Below are 24,187 nucleotides of genomic sequence, written 5' to 3'. Positions count from 1 at the left end.
TAATTGGATCTGCAGTGTCCGAGCACTGACAAGCGAATCTAGGTGTGACCCAGCACAGGGCAAAAGAGCAGAATCACTGCTTGATCACCATCCTCTGCTCCTCTCCATGCCTGATAACTGCATGTGACGCTTTATTTGGCAGAGGCAGAGCACTGTTAAATCACCCTTTTTAAAATAAATAAGTCTTGTGCAAAATTTAAGTGAAGCCCATTTCATGAGAGCCAAGGTGCCAGCTTTCACCCTCCTCCCAAGCTCTATCTTAGCAAAGCAAGCACTTGTGTTCTCCAACCCCAGGGCTTTACCCACTTGTGTGGCAACAGGCAGTGATGCTCCTTCGGCTTGGAATTTGCCTGTAAAAGCAAGATTCTGCCACTGACCAAATCGATCTCAGCAGATGTGTTGATGTCTCTCAGCACACCTACAGCATCCTCAGGCGTGTTGGTGTTTTGCAGTGAATGGAGGCTGGTCGTCGTGGACTGAGTGGTCCAACTGCAACGCCCGGTGTGGCCGGGGCTGGCAGAAGCGATCTCGGACCTGCACCAACCCCGCTCCGCTCAACGGCGGCGCCTTCTGTGAAGGGATGTCAGTGCAGAAAATCACCTGCACTTCTCTTTGCCCCGGTGAGATACGCAGAGGCTGCTACGGAGCGGGTTTAAATGTCACACGGGAGGGCTCCTTCAGGCTGAATGCCAGGTGTAGACAGCTGGTGCTTTGAGGAGCCCACTGAGGTCAGAAAGGAAGTTGGAAACACGTGCATCCTTGTTCAGTCTGCAGCTCAGAGCCTCACATAGGGTCTGAGACGCAGCCATAAGCGTCCATGGCCTTGACCTGCCAGATTTGTCAGTGCTTTAACTTACACTGAAGCTAACTAAATCCTCAATAACAAACTGGTTCAATATGGAAAATCATTGGGTGGGGGTGGAGGGAAAGGGGAGGTGATGTCAGTAACGCTAGTAAGAGAAACACAGAAACCTGAGCTGAGAATTTGACTTTGAAGTACTGTTTAACTCATGAAAGCTTTCTTTTGGGTGTATTAACCTTTCAAAACTGAGCTTATGCTAAATATGGAGCAGAGTGTCACTTTCCTGGGCACTGTACACTTCCTCATTTGTTCACCTGAAGCCTCCCTTACCCAATTTTGGAATTGATGTTTCACATACACAGGTAAAGAAAGTCAGTCTGATTGTACACATGGGTGCTCTGAGTTTGCCTGGGGTCACAGCGTAACTTGTCTGGATTCTGGCAAATCTCTCTTCTGGCTTTTGTAAGTGTTTTAGATAGAACATGTGCTGAACTGGGATTTAAAGAATTTAATATTATTTATAAACCTCACTGTGCTTATCTTAACTGTTCTTCTATCTGATTTATGCATGAAAAAGAAAGGGAACTGTGGAATCCCTTCTCATTTGGGACAGGCTCAGAGACCGGTATGAATCAGTCAGTGAAGCAACATATTGATCTGTTGCCTCACTCAGGGCATTAGCCAGAAGTGTACAAGGCCACTCCTGGTCTTTTAGTCAGCATCATTCCTGTGGTAGGAGATTGTGCAGCCTCTCTACAGCAGCCTGTTTGAGGGAGGATTTGTATTGAAACCACAGAAGCAAATAGCGAGGTGGCAAAGGAAACGTTTCCTCCTGCAGTTTTAATTGACTCTATTTGCTGAATGTCATACACTGGTGCTGTTTTAAAAGGTTCCATATTGCACACTTGAGGTGCCACTCGAATGCTGGATTTTATCTTCACATCTGATAAAACTGTATTTATTTCTTCTGAGAATTATATGTTGTTTACTTGCTGTGACCCACGGAGAAATGGAATAAGTCTTGGTAGGATCTCTTAACGACACCAGTTTGATACACAGTGTTGATGGTGGTTTTTTTCCTTCCTCCCCATTCAGTGGATGGAAACTGGGAGGTGTGGAGCGAGTGGTCTGTGTGCAGTCCAGAATGTGAGCACCTGAGGGTGCGGGAATGCATCGCACCGCCCCCCCGGAACGGAGGGAAGTACTGCGAGGGCTTGAGTCAGGAGTCGGAGAACTGCACGGAAGGGCTCTGCATTCAAGGTGAGTGATGGTGCTGAAGTGGATTTAAGATGTACAGCCTAAACCTTGTACTGTGATCCAGGGAGTGCTGCAGTGTGCCTGCTGTGTGCCCGTGGCGGTAGAACTCTTCTGGCTGGAATATTACTGTGAAAAAGCGATTGTTTTCAGAGGTCTGAAATCCACGGTGGTTTCTGAGTCACAGGATTCATGTAGCACAAACTTTACCTCTTAATTATCAGATGATTGTCAACATCCATACAAAAGTGGTTTGCAAGACGTGATTATGAGCTACTGAGCCTTTTTCCTTTGTGGTGAGCTAACTGGCAAAGCACCAGTGTGAATACTCCTGGTGCAAGAGCTATGTAGGATCAAAGTTTATTCCGTTTGTTGCCTTCAATGCAGGAGCCAAATAAAGGCAAATGCACCCTAGTGAGTTCCCTGTGAGAGTATTTGCCCTTCATAAATGGCTGGAAAGCATCTGGCATTTGGTGGTTGCCACTCTGAACGAACGTGTTGGAGCCCAGAACATCAGCCCTGCAGCTGTAGAGGAGCAGAGCACCCACAGGCAGCTCCATAGTCTCAAAGGAGAAATCCTGAAGTTTCTTCCTACCCTGCATGTTGTCCCTCCCCAGGGAGTGATACTGTCACCTCATCACTTTCTAGCAACAACGTGGCAGCTGCAGGACTGGTCTCACCACTGGTTAGAGCTGCACACATAGTGCAGCCAGTGTATTTTTTTGTTATTAAATCTAACACCTCTAAAATGTCCTACTGACAACCCTGGAGACAGAAGTGCTCTGTTTCTCCATGGAACAGATTACAATAAAGGATAGATTTCCCTGCTACTGCTTTACTTAAGCCCCTTTGTTAATGTGCCCTGTGAAGAAGCACTGAAAGAAAGCCCTTGACACCAAATTACTTGATGGATGGGCTACTGGAAGAGTTGCACCATGGCAACTAACTTCATTTTAATAATCACCTGCATTTTTTACGATTATTGTTTTTGTTGCCTGTCATATGTTTTGCATAAAATCACGTTCTTTGGATGGGGTGCTGTCCCTCTGCTTTATGTTTGTACAGCCACTGGTGCAAAGACTATTATTATTAATGAACTGCTGACTTACCTGACTAATGGCACTGCAGTAAAAAAGAAAAATGCCCCAGCAAGTTGAAATCAATTGGACTAGCTGCACAGGGTTTCTTCATCCCCTTTTCAGAAGAATTTTGATTTTTCTTTGCTGTGGCATTTAGTAGAATCACTTTATAGATGCAGTTCTAAGAAAACCTAACTATTTTGCACAACCATGTGCAACACAAGTGAAGCAAACATCATACCTCTGAGAACAAATGTCTGGGGCTGGCACAGGTTTCCCCTTTCAGAAGCAAATAACTTTTTAACAAATGGGACTTAAAATGCTCTTAATAGACTTAAAACGTCCTTAATACACCATGTGTAAAGAACCTGCCTTCTTTCAAATAAATGATCAGATCATTATGGGTAAAAAAGACACAAAAAGCACTTTTTAAAATAGGAGCAAATTTTGTACAGATTTAATCACTTAGTGTCAGCTGTGAAGCACAGAGGCTGCAGAATAGAACTGGGATGTTGAAAATGAAGTATCAAAATCACTGTACAAAGGATAAATGGCATAAGTAGTAAGAACCAAATTTTAAGATTGAAATGAAAAGCTGTTTAAAGTCTGAGCCTGCTAGGGATGGGTATGTTGCCATCAAAGTAACACTAATTCAAATTAACAAAATGAAACTCTCAGTTTGTGCTGAATATCTGGGGTGGGAGGAATCTGCAGCTGCTGGATTTTCTGTGCAGACACCTCAGAGGGTGAAGTGTTTCCATTCCCTTTATCAGGTGAGATGGGAGTTAAGGAAACTGTGAGCTCATGACAGCATTATACAATTAGTTCAGACACATGGAACAGAAGATCTCTCTCTGCTGCACACACCAGCAATTTTTCACCTAATATTGGGATCAGAAACTGATCTCCAGGTATTTTGTGGGGGGAAAAAAATCCACTCTGGTGTAATTTGGAGTTGAGCGTGCTGTCAGCTTTATCCTTCCCAAGGAACAGGACTTGATTGACCTGAGCGAGCCGAGGAGTGAGAGAGGAAGCTAAAGCCTAGGGATGGAGATGCTCTGCTCTGCCCTGTGTGTTCTTTGTGTTTTCCATGGGCTCATCTCCTCCTTTTCCTGGGCTGGGGAGCTCAGGGGGCACGCTGTGGTTCTGCCTTGGGTTTCTGTGCACATTCACATGGAGAGAGGAATTGTCTCTGGTTCCTTTCCTCTCGTTGAGCGATGCTGTTACTCCTTTGTGGGTCGTGTGGTATGTATCTACTTGCACCAAATTATTTTTAGGCTGTAATTGCTTTCTCAGCTAATAGGACTTGATGCAATTACCCCATTTTTTAAAAACCTTTTTTCCCCTGTTCATCTTCCAACATGTGCTCTGCTTTTCATCCCATGGGGAATTGTGAAGGAAATGCAGGACTGTGCTACAGAAAACTAATCTCTGGGAGGTGATTTATCAGGCACAACTTGTTAACTCTGTTCCTTTGGTGAGGCAAAAATAGAAATGAATCATTTCTTTGCTTAACAAATAAGAGCTTAAATGGAAGTAAGGGTGAGAGTGTAGGACTTTTCTCATTTTCTGGATGGATCCAGATAGGCCAGTCCTTAACTGAGGAGCAACTTGAAGTGCTTTCCTTACCGGGGATCTCTTCTAGGGCTCGTAAGGATGGAATAGATACAAACTTCCATGCAGAAAAAAGGTGGAATTATTTTGGGGTTTGATATATATGAAAGATTGCCAGGCCTGCCAAGCTGGGAGAACACCAGAGACTGACTCAGTCTGAATGCAAAGGTCGCTCTTGCTGAAGACAGTCCTAACAACTTACTCATTTCTTGCATATCTGTTCTTTGTTTGCTCCCTTCTGCTATTCTCAGCAGTCTACTTTTCCATAGTGATTTCTCTCTGTCTTGCAGAGGTGAAAGCTTTTGCTTTGCCTAATAAAACAGAGGAGTTTGTAGACTTTTTGTTTTGCTTTTATCTATTTGCTTTAAAGTTATTTTTTTATAACTTCAAAAACTATTGATTTCTTTTCCCAGTGCCCAAAAAAAGAGAGACAAACAAGTAGGCTATAAGCAGATGAACAACAAACATGTTTTTACTAATGCATTATAAGTCACAAATAATTTTGTTTCCTGTTTTTCAACCATCAGTGATACTGAATATTGCCAAGAGGCTCCTGCATCTAGCAAGCTCCCCAGTTTATATGGCAAATGTGGTTCTATTCTATTGCAGTTTTCTGTAAATAGCACTTTATCAGCAGCAGGGCTCAAGTCTGACACTACTCATTTGGTGTTTACCTACATCATTTCCTAGCAAAAATAAAAACAACCTCAAGAAATAAAAAACCCACACACAGGCAGCTTTTTGGCAAAGCCAAAACCTGAGAATCTTTTGGGTTAATTATTATTGAGTTGAGCATTTTCACAAATAGTCAAAATAGTAAAAGATGCCTCATAATCCATGTGCTTACATCATCACATAGCAAGACTCTGAGCTGAGCATCTTGCCCCTTGAGATGATTCCATTAAGATGACTGATTCCCAGTATCAATCATGGGACAGTGACTGTGGATAACTGACCACTAGAGGTACCAGATCCTTGATATAACTACAAATCCAAAAGAGAAACCAGGGAACAGCTCAAAGGGAATTTCTTTACAAGGCAAAGCACCTGCACAATGCATAGAGCCTTACCTGCTTAATGAGTTATATCCCACCTTCTCTTCTGGCTATTCATTAGTCTAACCCTGCTGAACTGCCAGTCTCTGTGGAATTTTACAGCAGTAAGTAGGTTCTCTACCATGCTTCCTTGTTTCCTTCAGACAACCTTTCAACAAAGGGCGCTGGAGTAGCTGTTTAAGTTGGGCAGACTGCCCAAGAAACTGAGGGGGGGCAGAATTGATCCTGAGACTGTCCCCAAGCAGGGGGAGCGTGGGTTTGAGACTGCACCCCCAGCCCCAAGGTGAATTCATAGGCAGGGTCTTGGAAGTGGTGGCTGCTGCACTGGGACTGGCTTGGCTGGCGTGTCGCTTGGGTCACTGTGCGCCCTGGAGCCGGCGCCCCTGCGCTCTGGGGGCGGCACGAGCCAGGCCTCCCGTTCTCTAAAGATCACTTTTTCAGGTTGGGCTCTAAGGATTAGCTCAAATGGGATACAGAGCAGCCTCATTTTCCAGATGTGAAACCTGTTTTATAATGTATTTGCATACGTATGGGTCACGAAGATGCTAAGAGGGCTGGAGCACCTGCCCTATGGAGAGAGGCTGAGGGAGCTGGGCTGGGTCAGCCTGGAGAAGAGAAGGCTGTGGGGGGACCTCACTGCAGCCTTCCAGTCCCTGAAGGGACCCCAGGAACAGGAGGGGAATCAGCTTATTTAAAGGGTAGATAATGGCAGGACAAGGGGGGATGGAGTGAAGCTGGAGGAGGGAAGGTTTAAATTAGATATTAGGGGGAAGTTCTTTGCAGAGAGAGTGGTGAGGGGCTGGAACAGGCTGCCCAGAGAGGGGGTGGATGCCCTGTCCCTGGGGGTGTTCAAGGCCAGGTTGGCTGGGGCCCTGGGCACCCTTGTGTAGCTCCAGGCCTGGAGGTTGGTGTCCCTGCCTGTGGCAGGGGGTTGGAGCTCTGGGACCAGGCTGGGATTCTATGTTGATTCTGTGTGTTCTTTCTGGACACATACAGATGTCACTATGAGTACATAGATACATAAATTGAATATATTTTGCATTTAATACTTTATAAATTACTTTTTGTGATGTCCATCACTAACCTTTCCATATATCAAATATACAAAGAAATAATTCTTCGCTGACTTTCTTTGCCAACTGATCTGCTTCAAAGTATTGAACTTCCTTACTGCTGAGTCCTATAATACTCTAAATAAAAGCATCCAATAAAGCTAACAAATGATAGAATTAACCAAGTGAGAAATTACTGCAAAGAAACATCCTTAAAAAGATTTGGGGAGGGGGGAAAAAGCATGGGAAAATATGGACAACCTAAAATATTCCTACTGTCAACAAACAAGGAGAAAATGTTTCATTTATAGAGCCAGACAGAACTGATATAGGAAATAGATATGCTCCATGTAAATTTATTAAGTGCAACTTTCTCTTTCTCTCTTTCTCTCTCTCTCTCAGATAAAAAACCTCTTCATGAAATAAAATCCCAAAGTAAGTTATTTTTTTCCTCTTGTAAATATGATTTTTCTCATCTTCTCTGCCATTCGCTTTTATTTGTGTAGGAGCTAAATAAAACTGAAGGTTATATGAAAGGCTTTCACATCTACTTGAAAGCATCTTCTTAGCATCTTTGTGATCAGAGGTTTGAGGCTGAAAATAGAGAAGTGACCATTCTTCAGTGATTTGTGTCTGACAGGGATGCTTATCTTGAAATAGAGCTCTTGAGGGCTTGCAATTAGAAGAAAAGAAAAAGGATATAGGAGTTTGGCTTTCTTGGTTCAAATCTGGTTCCACCACTGGCTCTGCCTGATCTTGTTCAGCTCACTTTGGCCTTGATTTCTCAACTGGAAAAGGGTGTTTATGGGCTTTAGCCTGTAAGAGTATGGAGATACCATTTACATACTGCTTGAGGGGGCTTCTATCTTGCACTTTCTCAGCCTTCCATTTATTTCAGTGGAGTTTCAGTTTAAGGCAGCACGTTTGGAGTAAATTGATAAACTGAAAGAATTCATTAAGAAAAAAAGAAGGCACCATTTCATCAAACCCACAATTTCCATGAGGACTGTCCCTTTTAAAGCCAGGACATTGGGTTTTGCTTTCAGAAACATTACGTGTCATAAAACATGTGGGGTGTGAGTCTGAGTATTCCTCCAGGATGCAGGGACATAGGGTGCTGAGATGATGGGAAATTCTATCGGAAAATGTTTGGAAATCCTCATCCAAATGGTGTTTCTTTGGACCTCACGTGCTGTAGGCTGCAACATCCAAACTTTCTGCAGCAGAGTTTCTTCCTGGCTCAGGTGAAGGCTTCTTGATTATGGGATCCCAGAGTGTTCCAGTCTGATCAAGCAGGAGATTTAAAGGAACTGGTCAGGTTCAGATACGTGTTATCTACACAAAACTCGGTAACTATTTATAAAGGAAAATAACTACATTGTAGGAAAAAAATGTGATACAATAAAAATAATTAGAGCAGAACATGGTTATTGTCCAAGGGGAAGGTGCTTGGCCTTTTAAAAGCTCTCTGTTTTTAATCCAGTTGAGTTATGTAGGTGCATGGCAGGCACCCAGCTTCACCCACAACTGGCTCCGAGTGCGTGGAAAGCTTGTGTGAGGATATGTCTCCTTTGTATTCCCAGGTCTTAAGTGTTTCTACGGATACCAGGATCAAACTTAGGTAGCTCCAAAGTGTGCTGTGGTTGCCTTGGCTGCTTCAGCCTTTTTCATTTTGTCTTGTCTTGTCTCACTGGAAGCATCTAATTGGTCACGTAGGGTCGGTCTGTGTCATAGCTCAGGCGATTGATAGGTTTGTGTTTGTTTAGCTGCACAGTTCCTGATTCATTAGAGAATCTTTGAAGACTATCAGTCAAATATATGCTAAAATCAATTCCATTAAAGTTACTTTTTTAATAAATCAGAGAATAAAGCTCTCTAAGAGAATGAAAAGGGTTTCTTTAGAGCTCTAGGGTTAGAAACACAGAGCTTGTTGCTCTTTGGCGAAGCAGGAACTTACATTTAGGACTGAATGAATCATCATTGATGCAAAATCAAAGTCAATTATGAAGTTAATTGAGAAACAACCTGTCCTAGTAAATAACCTCTTACATGAGTCTCTGATTTCTGATCCTTGTTATCCAAGACTGGTTGTATGAGGAAATGGACTTCAGGTTACTAAGAGGGACCAGAAGTGAGAGGGATAGAAAACTGGGGGAGCGTGGCAAGCTGGGAAAATCTTTCACATCTCCTAGCAAGCTCTGACAGTAGACAGGGGGGAAATGTATGCCCTGCATAGCTCCTGGAAAGCACTTATTGTAAATGAGATAATTTAATCAATTACGTTTCCTAATGTACTAAACCAAATGTTTCATTTTCTGCTCCTGCACATCTTAAATTATCTTCAGGTGCTTTATGAAACTTAATCATAGTTAATAGAAACTTCATTACCATCAAATGTGCTTTCAATAAATGTTGTGTAACAGTGTCAGGAGGTGGAGTGAAATATAGGCTACAATTACCACAGACATGTATCCTGTAACTGGAAAGTATAAAAATTGTGGTGCTTTACCAGAGTCCCTACTTCTGCTGGGCTGGGAGGATGCATTTCATTAAACAGTAATTGGTTAAATAGAAATGTTTTCTTTTTCAGTTTGTTTGTTTTTCACATTGTTCCCTTCTGGGAAAAAAATAAAAGCAGGAAATTGCCCCATTCCCCAAATTTCCCATGCTTTTCTTTATTTCTTTAATTTCTAGTCTCCATTAAAAGGAATTATCCACAATTATTAACAAATACCAACATCCTACAGATAAATGAAAGTCTGAAGCAGTTGTGTTTCACAGGAACAATTCAAAGGCACAGCAGCTCACTCTTGTTTGATGCTATTAAGATAAAGCTGTTTAAACATCTCCTGAGCTCTGAACAGGGTATCCTTTTCCTCTGAACCCCGTGTGTTAGTTTGGGCTTGTGGGTGGTTTGCTTCTCTTGCAATGGAATGGTTCTGGGAACACTTGAATAACTCTGCCAGGTCTTCTGGGAAACAGAGCAATGACCGGTTCATTAGAGATAAGGATGTTCTGAAAGAATACCTGTAAGTGGTTTTAATCACATAGCTTATAGGAAAGTGTCAAATTGAAGTTCCAGGGATACTGAAAACAGAATTCTTCTCTCAAAAAACCTTTTGCTTGAGACAAACTGGTTTTTACCCATTTTTTTTTAAACTCTGTATTCTTGCTGTCATCGCTGACCTGTTGTATTTGGGCTGACACTGTGAGAATGGGGTGGGAAGGCTGGTGCTGTCATTAAGGCCTGTTTGAGCCAAACAGTTTATTTTCATGTTCATTCAACCCCCCCTGACTACAAAATCCGTGGCGCTGCCTCATTCACAGCACAGCTCCATGTGCTCCAGCCCACGGAAAGCCGTGTTTACACACTCCCTTTTCCTCACTGCTCCAATTCCTACGGCATCTCAGGGATGTTCAGGAACAGGCGGTACTGGGTGATGGTGCTTGGCAGCTGCTGTGTCTTCCCAGGAAGTTCAGCTGCTCGTGGTGTTCGTTGTCAGACGTTTAGTTTACACATGGAAATGGTGAGCCAGGAAAAGCAGCTTTTCCCGTGCTGCCCATAGGTAACTCATTTCTTTCATCTCAACAGTCTGAAGTTTCATGTTAATTTTAAAAATTCAGTTAAAATAGAGTTATCTGACTGCAGAAAAACACATGCACAACAGAAGGCTCCTCCCAAGTACTAATGAAGCAATTTCAGTAACTGGCTATTTATTAAATGCCGAATTGAACTTCCCAGCCTATTTCTGTACATTGTGGTTTGTTTACTGACACTGAGCAGCCTGGATTTCCTAGTTGGGTTTTGTCCCTGTCGTTTGTTATAAATAAATGCATTTTCTGTACCGAGTGCTTCTAGCTGGATAGCACCACACAGTGGGATAACAGATGATGTATAGGGTGAATACATGATTATCTCTTGCTCTAAACTGGAGTTTGGCATTAAGGAACTATCTAAGGACCCACTAAGTGAACTTGCCAAGTAATTTAATTTCACGGTACGTGATCCCAAATCCCAGAAGATCCAGAATAGCAGGAATGGATAATTCAATTAGATAATATTGCAGGTTTCATTTGGATTCACTCTTTCAAAGCAATGAATTCTTCTTCTCTGCTGTAAAAAAAAGTTTGAAGTCTTAGAAAACTTGGTTGTAAGCTTATTTACATGGGTGTGACGGGGAAGGTTTGGCTTCCAACCTGTTCTTAAAGACTGAAGATGCTTGCAGGAATCTGAGCAGTTACATGGGATCTCCTCAGCCCCTCTCAGAGCTGAGAGGATGGACTGCTCCTTCAAACACTAAAGCTCCCACAGAACAGCTCTCACCTCCCTGGCCACATTACACAGTCGATCCCATGGAGACACATCCAGCCAGCCCCAGTGAGAACGTCTCTGTGAGTGTTGCTGACTTGGTACCCACTCTTTCTCCTTTCAGATATTGAGACTGCCAGTGACATTGCCCTGTACTCTGGCCTGGGAGCAGCAGTCATTGCTGTAGCTGTGCTGGTGGTTGGCGTTACCCTTTACAGACGGAGTCAGAGTGAGTACGGCGTGGATGTGATTGATTCATCTGCACTGACAGGAGGCTTCCAGACATTTAATTTTAAAACAGTCAGACAAGGTTAGTGTTGTGATTTCATTTTCTTCTCTCCAGAGCTCCTACTGCAAAGAGATACTAAGCTCATATCCGATGACTGGCTGTGGGAGGGCGTTCTGGCTTAATGCTGAGCGTGGCAAGGGTAGGACAAGGAGGTTAGAAACGTCTCGTCCTGGCTCTGCTCCTCATCTGCCATGGCAGCCTGGACAAGCACATAATCTTTGTTGACTATACTCTTAAGTGCTTTAGAAATTGTGGCACTAGTTTCTAAACTGATGTTTCTGACTTAAAAAAAACCCAACCAAACCAAATAAAGCAACCCAAAACGAATCCAGAAAGCAGATCTGTTGCTCCTTCCTATTCAGTTACAGATCTTCTATTTTCTTTACTCCAATAAAAGTGATTAGGTTTTTTACTGTTAATTTGAGAAACCCAGCCTTTAGTATTTTACAATCCTCTAGCATAGGAACATTCATGTTCTGAGGTCCATGGGGAATAAGTTTGTTCAGACATGTATTGACTTAAAAAAACTCACCCAAAAAGCAAAGAAAGCACTTCAGAAAGCCACCAATACAATAAAATATGGAAGAAATAGTTACTCATTAAAAGCAGCCCTCAGATGGTTTCTGGTATAATATTTCCTTTGGACAGAAAGGTAGAGGGGAAGTCAGTGATTGCTTCAAACCAGTATGTTTCTTTAATTGTGTCCTGACATTCTAACAGAGCCCTGTCTTACTGTGGGTGGGTGGCTGTGTTGGTGGGGTGTGAAAGTATCCCCATGTCTCTCCTGTCTTTGGAAAAGTGAAATATGTTACAGAGTTTTGATTTGGGTTTGGGTTTTTTTTTTTTGGTGGTGGTGTTTTTACAGTTACTTTATTTTCTGGCAGAGATTCCTCACCCAGCATAAACTGCAAGAAATTGGAAACCAAGCTTGATAGACAAGAATGTTTGAGGGATATTTACTCATTCATTTAGAAGTCCAAGCCTTTAATTAGTCATGTAATTCTCAATGACTCTCTCAAATAGTAACTTTTCCCTTTGTTGTTCAGTTTGCCATGAAAGCCTTGTTTTGAGTCTGGGGAATTGATTTGTTTGTTTGTTTATTTGACTTTAGTGTTTCAAAACCAGCAGCTCTGAAATGATCTGAGAGCATCGCTTTCTCTTATGCTGGGATGCTGCTAGTCCAGCTCAGCTACTCAGGGTCCTCTGACTGTGGGGTTTCCCATTAACAGCATTTGGAAACTAAACAAGGCTGGTTCTGTGGTCAGTTTGCTGAGAAGAGAGGACAGTGCTGATGTATGGACTATGGATTGGTGTGATCCAAATTTGATTTATTGAGGAAATGCATTTTTAATGCTAGCAACCTAATCTGCTGTCCCTTAAAGTGATCATATTTTCAAGGATGCAGTGCAGATAATTTCCAGAAAATCAGTTACTTTGTGAAACTATTTACCACAAACCAAGCAAGACACATACAAAACCAACCAAACAAAAAGACCAAGCCAGCTACAGGATTCAGGCCCTCAATCTGTGCGTTCCTTCTGTTTTTTCCTGAGTGTTTTCTGATCTAAAACACTCCTAAATGAAAAACTGTGATATTTTTCCCTATATTACTCTTGTCACACTTTCTTTTCAACCCAGTTGCCCTCAGGCATGAAGCTGTCATTTTGTGTAAGCTGGTGGAAAAGGGCTGCAGGAAGATGTGTTTTCACCCAATGGGTTTCAATTTAATAAATAAATAAAGGAATACACCCAAACCTGAATCAAACCAGAAAGGAAGTTCCTCCTTGGATTCATGCACCCTGGAGCTTCCTGAGATGCAGAAAGCAGTCATCTAGTACATGTTAGATCTATTGCATCATTTCATCTGCTTTTTCACATTACCTTGTGTGATTTTGAGCTCTGAGAGTATCAGGAAGGAAGAGCAAGTCAAAAAGGAAATGGTGGAGAGGTGAGATGTCTGATCTAACATCTTCACACAGCACCTAACGCCCTGATCTGCTTCGTTCCACCAGGTAACTCCCTGCTTTTGAACTCCTCCATGCAGCCTGACTTGACAGTGAGCAGGACGTACAGTGGCCCCATCTGCCTGCAGGATCCCATGGACAAGGAGCTGATGACAGAGTCTTCGCTCTTCAACCCGCTGTCGGACATCAAAGTCAAAGTTCAGAGCTCGTTCATGGTGTCCCTGGGGGTGACTGAGAGGGCTGAGTATCATGGAAAGGCACATTCTGGAACTTTTCCTCACGGGAATAATAGAGCTTTTGGTACAATACAGGCTAGAAACAAGGCTGCCTACATCCAGAACCTGTCTGCTATTTCAGCAAGGAGTGAGCTGAAGACAACTGCCATTTTTGGGCACTTGGGTGGCCGTTTGGTGGTTCCAAACACAGGTGAGTAGATCCTTTCTCATTAACAGCATATCAAATAATTTTAGATTAAACTTATTTTGCCTGGTGTAGTGCTAAGTAAATAAAAAAATAAAAGGAAAGTAGGGGCTCCCTTAATGCAAATTTTGGGAAGTAGAGCATGTTGCCCACAGAGGAGATGACTGATCAGAACAAAGCTTGGGATGAGTAGTAAAGATGCATTATGCCTATTTGAACTGTTATAAATTACTGCCTCTCTTGATGTCTTCAGCATGAAAGTTGTATTAATCAAAGCTGTTGCTTACTTGGATCCTGATCCAAAAGAAGGGCTCTGCAGGAAGGGGGACGGTATTGGATCAGCATCTTTTATCATGGGGTCATATTCAAAGCAGAATCTACACACATCAACATCTGAGTGCGTTAACATTGTCAGGCTTCATTATGTTATTGAAGTCTGCAGCATGTAACAAACAGGCGTCTCTGGAGAATTGCTTCCACTCTGGATGAAAACTCTGGTGCAGCTTTCGTTAGCATTTCCTCCTGGCTTTCTGGTTTTCTCTTTCTTCTAGCTTAATAGCTTGACAGATCTCCATAGTGGGGCACTTCAAAGTCCACAGGCATTTCAAGATTGGGCTATGCAATGACAAATCGCTGCAGAGATGCTCAATTTGCATTGTTTAAGAAGTTGGGTTTGTTTTGTGAGATGTATTTTACCCTTAAATTGTTAAATGATCTGAAAACGCCCAGTCCCAAATTAGAATCACAGGAAGGAGGTTAAATCAAAGTCCTGCAGTGTGCTGCACTACGTCACTATGGTCACATCATCTGCACACAAGTCCTGATGTTGGATACTTCCTTCAAAATGGAAAATGTAGCAGAAATTGCCAGATACCTCCATTGCTACCTGAGCCAATCTCCCTTGAACTCTGGTGATATTTATTTTCCTTTAAATTCAACTTTGTTTTCATTTGACTAATGTGTCTGGGCTGATCTCTTAGCATCTAGTTGAACTTAATGATTTAGAGCTTTACCCTTCATGTTTCATACAAGGGGTACTTTAAAGGTTACCATAAAAACTGCAGTCTGCATTTAGAGAAGATTGATGACTGCATCATTCAGGGATGCAGCATTCAGCGTACAGTCATGTCCAACACATGGAATGTGTTCATCTCCTCACAGATTCTTTATGTTCAGGAATGAATATTACAAAGGCAGAAGCACTAAGTCAGTATATGTCATCAATGAAGTCCCTCATACTTTATGTTTAGCTGCTTTATATAATGATAGTCCCATCAATTAAGATTATTTAAATACATATTTGGTCCACTTGGAATTTATGTAGTTCCTTCTGTCTAATTATGTAGGATCCAATTTTGTGTGCAATTGTAAATTATGGTGGAATCATGTTACTGCTCAGCTGAGGTTCTGCAGCGTGTGGTACGTGCAGAGGAAAATACAGTCTCCCCACACTGAGTAAGCTACCCAATAGTTTAATGTCACTGGTACCTGGAGGAAAGCATCCTTGCTAACTTCTAATTTATACTAGTGGAGTAAAAGGAAAATGGTATCACTTGGATTGAACAGAATGATGTCCCTGAACAAAAAGGTATGGTGATTCCCATGTAAATCCAGATTAATCTGGTTAGGTGGTCTCTCCATTGAGATTCCTTGTGATCCTACAGTTATCAGGGTTGAGTTCAGAGTCAGAAAGGGGACAAACAGATTTCAGGAAAATTTAAAGTATCATCATGTCTTGTAAAACACGGAGCTACACCGATGACAAGATGTGCACCAAGAGACATTTTGGCAAGTAAGTGGAGAGTCAACAGATGATTAAATCTTTTCTCACCGGCTGCCCTAAGCACAGGGACTGGCAAAGGCTGCCTGGAAAGTTACCAAAGGCACACATGCTTTTGACTACTGTAAAAAAAATTTTTAAAGAACAATTAAATGGGGACTCAAAAGATCCTGTTCCATTGCTGCAATAGATAAAAGCCTGTCAGAGTAACCAGACCATCAAACAGCCTGGGATTACACACCACTCTGGCTGGAAGCCTTAGGGCAACAGCTGATGGCACCTTTTGTTTCCATGAATTATTCTCTTTTGTGTTAGTGGTGAAGTCTGCAAAGCTTCTGCTGCAGCTAAGGATGAAGAGAAGCCTTCAGTCACATCCAGCCTAGGACTGTGGTGTCAGTGAGTGACACAAAACATCAGGAAGTCAACTATTACTTGGAGCAATAAATTTTTAGGCAAACAGGTGTATCTAATTCCAGGCTGTAAGTTAGTCGTTTGTAACAGTGTGGATCACATTAATGTCCTTTCCTTTCATCTGGTAATGTTGGAGTCAGAACCGCTATGTCAGAGGAGCATTCTTCTGCTCTAGTAGATGCCCTTCTAGGTCTTGTAAATCAGAGGCCAACTGAGTGTTGTTCTGTGTGTCCAGTGCCTTTCCCAAAGGTAACTTGTGCCTTTGCTCTTTTGTAGGAGTCAGCTTGTTGATACCATATGGAGCTATTCCTGAAGAGAGTTCGTGGGAAATCTATCTTGCCATCACTCAAAAGGAGTCCAGGTAAGAAGCACATCACACACACACACACACACACACACACACATCCAGGGTCTGTGGAACCCCCTCACGTGATGGATTTCTTGTCAGCACTGTCTGAAGGAATGGAATGTGCCAGAGTCACTCCATCTTCCCCACTGCTGGTGTGACCACGCTGTTGTGTCATGCTGCATCTGTATAAATGACAGCAGAAATGATCTGACTGCAATGTTTCTGTGAAATCACAGGGAGTTATTGCAAGTACTGGTGAAGGATGGGCTGCCTCAAGGAGATTGATGGATGAGAAGTGCTGAATTCAGAGTTGATGATTTTATCATTTTTGATCTGCAGACTTATGTCTGCTAACAGCACAGCTGCTTTCTCTTCTTACTTGTTACAGAACCTTTGCATCCCTGGGCTCTCATAACATGAGACAACAGGTTAAAATTCACAGCCCAGGTCATCAGTTTGAATTACCCTATGGCATGTAGGTACTGAGTTGTTGTTACTTCCTGACAGATGTTTGGTAGCCTAGTTGATGTGAATAAATGAATTCTCAGGACCATTTCTTTAAATTATTTTGTTTTATAAATCAGCATTAAAATCTGTTCCCCAGCTGGAATTGCCAGCTCCAGCTGATGAGCAGCAGAAATTAAACTGCACTTTGATACACAGGGTTTTGGGTTTTTCTTCAATATCGTGTCTGGTAGGAAAGGAAGGTGATGGGTAATGTTTGAAATGCTGGTGGTTTTTGATAAAAAAAGGAAAACACACTAGAACTTATGGTTTGAGCAGAGCAAGTCATTGGTTGGGGTTATTTTCTTTTGGTGCATCATGTATGTTGCAGATGCCTGTGGTAGAAATTAGTAAGTAGAAAATCGTAGCTGGTTTCTAGATGTTTTTAAAGCTTTTGGAAGGTTCTGTTCAATCCATGGGCGCTGAATTGTGTTGCCAGCTTCACATGTGGGTGTTTTCAGTGGTTCCACTGTAATCACTTCAGTCGTCTTTAATTCTGCATTAGACAATGGAATTTGCCCCAGTGTCACTTGCTTTATTTTTATGACTAAACATGGCCAGCAAAACACGTGCTTTTACCAGGTCTGGGTAGCTGTTCCTATAGCTGCTTTAATTTTCACACAAGATGGATTATAGAGAATCCAAGTGTCCTGCACTCCTGTCTCTCTGAGCTGGACAGACCCCACAGCAGCAGACCCCAGGTTAAGCTCTGTCTGCTTGTTTGGCTCACCTGCTTTCAGCTAGAAACTGGTGTGGAATTGAGTGAAATTCAGCAAAGACGTGTTTAGTCTAAGCCTAGCATTCCCTCTAGACTAATACCTGGATTGAGAGGGAAGGTAAAGCTTAAGAAACACTGGCCATAGACTTGAACTGTTGAGACTGGCAGAACATACTGGTTTTAGACCGACGGGTGGGTTTTGTGGTGGTGCTTTTTTCACGAGGCAAAAGCATGTATTACTTAGTTTATTGTGAAGTGAAAACTTCAGAGAACTATTGCATTTGGTTCTTGCCAAGTTCCCTGAGAGTATAAGGGACTGGAGAGATACCAGGGTTTGCGCTGCTCTCTTAGGAGCTGAGGTGGGAAGTGCTGGAGGAGCTTGGGGTAAAATGTGTAATCATTCATTAACTAAAGAGGATGTCTAGTTTGAGATCTGGGAGTGACCCACAGTGCTAATACTGGGTCAGGATGCCTCAAGCTGCACATGAAGAACTAAAATGCCTTTGAAGTTAATTCTGAAACATCTTGTCTGAAATTACAGTAGGAGAAAAACAAGAGAGAAAAACAGGAATTCGATCTCCAGTTACTGTCTAGACACTGAGCAATGCTTAAGGTACCTCTCAAATTACTCCACCTTTTAGAGCTATTAATGACTAGTTGTGCTGTCTACTGTCAGCATCAAATCTCCTCCTACTGTAAGAAGTTGTCTTGATTCCTCACCCCAGCACAAGACTTATTTCTGTATTGGTTTGCCCCATCTCCTGCCTGTGATCCAGGAGTTTGTGTCCCTTTGCAGGTGAAATACAAGTGAATACACCCTTTCTCTTAGCTCCTCGATGATGTGTTGCTCGTGATGGCTGCCACAGTCATCCTGGCTTCAATCCTTTTTCAGGCATATTCCTTTCCCCACTCCCCATTTTAAAGAACCTTGATGTTACCCTTAAAAGATTAAATGTCAACTAACATAGAGCATTCAAAAATCTTGTGCTCAGCCTTTGACTTCTGCTACCAGACTGGTATGTATCACTTAAGGCTTTGTTTTCATTACTGCTAAGTATACTTCACCTTCTTCACTTACTGTTTACAATGGGTTTTCTTTATTTTGTGGCTCTGTCAAATCTAAGTGGAATCAGTCTAGTGCCTGGCTGAGACCTCTTGGGAATATACTCACGTTGCAGGCAGCAGAAACAGCAATTTACATCTTTTTTCCAGCACTGATCACCTTGACATCCCTCCCCTTTCTATGCTAGACAGCTCTGCTGCAGAAGGTAGGTCTCTAAGACTGAACAAAACTTTCCACCTCCTCCTGTCACTAAAGGTATGAAACAATGTTTTAAAGAACAAAGAATCATTAAAGCCAGTCTTTCCCCATTTAAACCCAGAGGAGCATCTAAGTACCTGAAGTCAGCTCCTAAAGCAGTAAGGTATCTCTGTCCTTAACCTGTCACCTGCTGCTCTTCCACACGTCTGAGGAACCACGTTCCAGCAGCAAAGTGATCTCCCTGCTGCCCTTCTCCAGAGGATAAATGACTGCTAAATCTTCTGAGACTGTCAGATGAAAAGTGACAGGGATAATCAAATTTTATTTAATTGAAATAAGCTACTGAAAAGCACTTTACAGTCCCCCTTTTTGAGCTGTTGCCAGAAGTCAGGTTGCCACGTCTTGTGTGCATGTCCGAGCGTGTCTTCATCCGGTGAGAGGTGTTGGTGATGCTTCAACCCCTGGGATGATCTGGTATGTGCAGATTCTGTATCGGGCTCGTTAGTTCAGTAACACAGCTTTGTTCCACTGGGCCTTTTCAGTTAAGTTTCCTGACCTTTTTTTCCTTGCTTTAATCTAAACTTCTCTTGAATTCGTTTCTTCTGGTTTTGATGCTGAGTCTTTCTGCTGCTCGTAATTCTGCTGGAGGCCAGCAAATTGTAGTTCAGCAAGTGCACTGACAGGATCCAGTGGTCCTCCCTTTACACCCAGGCTTACAAGTAGTAGTAAGCCACTCCAAAAAGAAAACAGTTGGTCTTCAATAACTTTCTGAGTTTTCTCCCACTACCTTTTCATAATCTGCATTCCAGAGCTAAGTGAGCAACCTGTAGAGCATGTTTTAATTGATTAATTTAAGGATAATTTCAAGAGACATTGGTTCCAGGTAAAGAGTGGTTTGCTGATTAAACCTTCCTCGTTCTGGGTGCTTGAGTGCTGTGAGAGGGATGGTTTTTAAAGGTAATAATCAAGGGCAAGTTTGTACAACTGGAGACAGGATTGTTGGCTATAGCTCTTTATAGCAGTTATTTCTCTGATCTCCCTCACCTTAAATAAACATTCAGCTAAGAGCACTGAAAGATTTGTGGGTATACCTCATGAGACATGGAAAGACAACTGTTATATATGGTAAATATTTACTTAGAATAATTTATAGCCAAACAATGGCTGGAATTTTCCTTTAAGAACTGAAAGATGCAAAGCTGCCTATAAATTTTAAAGCCTAGAAATATTTTCCAAAACTAAAGTGAAATCTATTTTTGGTGGGTGTTTTTTTTTTTTCCCTCCTCTATTATCTGAGCTCCTTTGTGAAAACTTTCATATTGCATCCCCATCTGCTGCCATGGGGTTTTTGATCATTTTCAATAAAAGATTAAGATATGTAAAAGGAAGGAAGGAAAAAAAAACCAAACCAACCCCAACCCAGCTGTTTTATCTGCAAGGGTTCTGCAGAAATGAATTAAAATAGGTTAATTAAAAACAAGCAGCAAATTTTGCCCAGTGTTTTTCCCTTTTTGTGGGCAGAAGCAGAGGGAGCAATCCAAACCCAAAGATTATCACAGGGAGATATTTTTCCTTCTTTAAAGTGAAGTTCTGTACAGTGAGATAAAAGCAAACATTCATTTATTCTTTTCCATCAAAACACTGTATTTTTCTTCATGTAGTTGAGGCAAGATTGATCCAGCTTTTCATCCACCTAAGGTGGAATGAACCAGACTTCTCTGGGAGTCGCAGGCGGCACTGACGTGCCAGGAGCCTCCTCTCCTGTGTTCTGAGGGTGGGAGGAAATGCTGGGACTGGTGCCCGACTTGTGCATAGAGGATGAGAGAGAAGCACTAAACCACCTGACAGAACCAGGCACCGTGCCTGGTGTGGAGGAAGAGGGCAGATCTTCTTTACCTCCCAGGTTGAAGATGCTGTAATTCCTGAATGAAACCTTGTCCACATCATCTGGTAGTCAGGGGAAATTAATACAAAAGTTGAGCAGATCAGTAGGTGCACACAAGAAAGGAGTCCTCTGCTGTCCTTGCAGAGTTTTGAACTCACTATAATAGGTACCTTAATGCATCCTAAGTATTTGTGAGAGAAGGAGGATCATATTGTTTGGATTTAGATTGTTGAGGACTAGTGGGTTAGCTGTCACTTGCAATCTTCATTTAGCTCCTGAGGTAGGTTGGTATGAGATACACATTAAAAGACACAGAGGAACAGAGATGATATGGGATCCGATAGAGCTGTGCTGAACTCACTGCCTGTGCACCACAGACACTGTGATGAGATTATCAGCTGGTTTTGCTGTAAATTGATAGAGTCCTCTGTGGAATGAAAAACTCATTGTGTCCTAAACAGGAATCAAATTCAGGTTTCAAAATTCTTTAGTGTCTCATGTAACTAAACAAATCAGTGATGAAACTGGTAGTCCCTCCAAAGAGATGCCAAACCAAAAAGGGAAAGGAGCAATTTATGGGCTTCACTGCGTAGATCTTCTAGGATGCTTCTTACAGCTACAATTTCCTACAGAACTGCTGAAAGACTGCTTACAGAGAAAAAGAGCTAAGCTCAGCCTTCAAACACCGTCTTCATGCTTTGATGCTGGCAGAAAGTACAGGTTATTGATGTTTGTGAAAGAAACAACAAAGCTATTGGTTCTGGCCGAAGCAAGAATAGAGTGAAATGGCTCTTGCCTCATTGCATAATTCTGACTTTGTACTTACGCCAAAAAGACTAAGCAGAGCTATGCTGGAACAGAGATCCCTACCTGAGGGCTTGGTCCTCAAACCAGATGCCTCAAGATGTTAATTACAGGCAGGAGGGAATGAAAAGGGGTCTGTGCAGACAGGAACTGTCACTTGGTTAATGGGACTGGGATGGGTACCTCTCAGCACTGCTGGCTGGGAGATCATCTTCCCAGCTCCATCCAGCTAAGATATATATATATTTAACTATTAATCTAATTTGCCGTTTTTCCATCGTGTTCTTCTATATGAAGAAAAAAGGGGAGAGGAAAACCAGTGCCCATAGCAGTGTGGAAGCCAGGCTTTGTGCCATCCAAGCAGTGAACTGCAGGAGTTTGTTCCCATCCCTCACTTCCTGGGTATCGCGGCTCATTTCGGACCCGCTGTTACACCGTTAGGTTCCCTGTTGCAGATGGTTATGATAAGCCACTGGGAGAGTAAATACTGAAAGGCAAGTATTAAATTCTACTCTGAAAAATCACTGCATCTGGAAATGAATGGACACTCAGTACCGTTTCCTCTTTGATTCCTTGCTTTTCCAGTTGGCTGGAAAGCTTTTCACTAGTACTTCTGTAGAGGGCAGAATATTGTGGGATGAAATTCCTCATGTTTCTTTCCAGTGTGATAGTTTAGAAAAAGCATTTTTCAATTTTTGCTCAGTAATAGTGACTATTTGTCTGTCTTTTACTGGAAAATTTCCAGACCTTTGATTTTGATGGATTTGAGGGGACAGAGCTGGTTGCTGATTTGTTTTACCCTCCAACAGTAGGAACATTAAATACTTGGTAGCATTCTGTAATGTTTCCCTTTCCTGCCTTGCCTAATAGATGGCTCAGACCTGCCTGAGAGCCTGAATACCACGTCAGTTATTACACAGAAGACTTGCTACTTGCAACAAGTGTGAAAGTTCATCTAATTAACTGATTTCAGTTCATTTGGCATTAAATAATTCCCAGAACTCCCATATGTTTGTCCAATATGTTCTACAAGGGGAATGAGTCTCTAAAAGCAATTAAATCGCTCCCTTCCGACTAGCCCATCACTGGCCAGCCACACACTCTTGACTTTTTTCTTTTTCATTATTTTTTAATATATTTTTTTAAATGAGGTGGGTGGAAGGGTACTTCATAGATTGCAGTCAGTCTCCCAGTCTTTCATATCAACTTTGTGAGGCTGCTGCTACTGACTTTTTATGTCTTTATTATTGCATCTTCTTATTTATACCTTATATAAGGTTCCTCCCTTTGCTTTTATCTTAGAAACACCGTTTGCTTTCATTTTAAGAGTAAATTTAGAAGCCAAAATTTGGAATGATACAACCCAGGTGAAGGATGACCTTATAAAAAACAAAGCCAAAAAGAACCTGGCAACCCAACAGAGCAAGATGTTTCAGCTGCTAGGTTTAGTGTCTGAGACAGGAATCTCATGCCCTTTGTCAGTGGCTCTGCGCAGGTATTTATTGTAAGAGGTATGGAAAACACATTCCTGTGGGCCAGGGTTAAATTTAGGTTTGAAAGAAAGACAAGTAGGGAAGAGTCTTGTCAGATACTTCATCTTTATAATTTAGCAAGCAGCTAATCTAACCAAACATAGGTGATTACATCCAGATTAGATGAATCCCTAGACTTCACTTGTGCTGATGGGATCTCCACTGCCTGTAATGGAACCCACATGCACAAATCTACTTTGCAGAGTTCCAAATTTAAGCAAAGAATTCCAGTCCCTGATGTCTGCTCCGAGTTACCTAGCTTGTTCATTCTGCAGACAGAAATGTGTTTCCAAACCACGGAGATCTCACTCAATCTGGGAAAAAAAAAAACTATGAGCCTGTGTTTTTAAACCATAATTTGTTTTATCTTCAGTACTGTGAAAATATTGTTGATGATGACAGTCTTTGAAGGCAGAATTAGATGGCAATACTACCAGCTGGTGCATAAAGCAAGGCTTGCTTGCACAGAGTAATTGTAGTGTTGTCTTTGGTTTAAGCAAATTTAATGTATTTTAAAGACCAGATTCCTAAACTGACCAGCCAACAATATGAGTAGATGCAGCCTAATAGTTTTTGTTTCCTCTCAGCTACTGCTTTTACATGAAAATTAGCACAGTAATTGGCTTGCTTATGCTTCATAACAGATGAGGGAAGTACTTCAATTTAACTAAATCATTTTAAAATTTGCTGTTAAAGTAAAGTAAATTTTCAGTCATTATTAAAAGAACCTGACAGATGTTATTGTCTCTTCCCCCCAATGAAGCCTCCAGCCCGAAGGCACAGAGGTTCTTCTAGGACCAGAAGTAACTTGTGGGCCCTCAGACCTGTCTGTCAGCACTCCCTTTGCCTTGACGATCCCCCACTGTGCAGAAGTCAGTTCAGAGCACTGGAATATTCACTTGAAGAAAAGGACACAGCAAGGAAAATGGGAGGTAAGTTTAGACTTCGTCTCCTACTTACAATGTTGTACTAATGATGGAAACGTGATTCCTCTTGTCCATGAGGGCACAGGTCTGTGACAAGCAGATATCTTAGAGACAGTTTTACAAAAGAAGATGATTCCCCAAGCAGCTGAACTGTTTTCAGTTGTTTTAAGAAGATGTGC

The 24,187-nt window shown here is 42.1% G+C and overlaps 1 protein-coding gene across 1 annotated transcript in view; it reads left to right on the top strand.

The window, feature by feature from the left end:
* Positions 1–24,187, top strand: part of UNC5D (unc-5 netrin receptor D) — a gene marked incomplete at both ends in the record, with an annotated part of 136,702 nt that overhangs the window by 99,508 nt on the left and 13,007 nt on the right. The window contains 7 exons of the mRNA XM_084273958.1: positions 453–620; positions 1,898–2,062; positions 7,259–7,291; positions 11,290–11,475; positions 13,467–13,844; positions 16,306–16,390; positions 23,846–24,014. Of these exons, the coding sequence (XP_084130084.1) occupies positions 453–620; positions 1,898–2,062; positions 7,259–7,291; positions 11,290–11,475; positions 13,467–13,844; positions 16,306–16,390; positions 23,846–24,014 (1,184 nt within the window). The remainder of the gene's footprint in view (positions 1–452; positions 621–1,897; positions 2,063–7,258; positions 7,292–11,289; positions 11,476–13,466; positions 13,845–16,305; positions 16,391–23,845; positions 24,015–24,187) is intronic.

The sequence above is a fragment of the Gallinula chloropus genome (assembly GCF_964237585.1).
Source record: "Gallinula chloropus genome assembly, chromosome: 21".
Classification (NCBI taxonomy): Eukaryota; Metazoa; Chordata; class Aves; order Gruiformes; family Rallidae; genus Gallinula; species Gallinula chloropus.
This window is presented reverse-complemented; position numbering and strand designations above follow the sequence as displayed.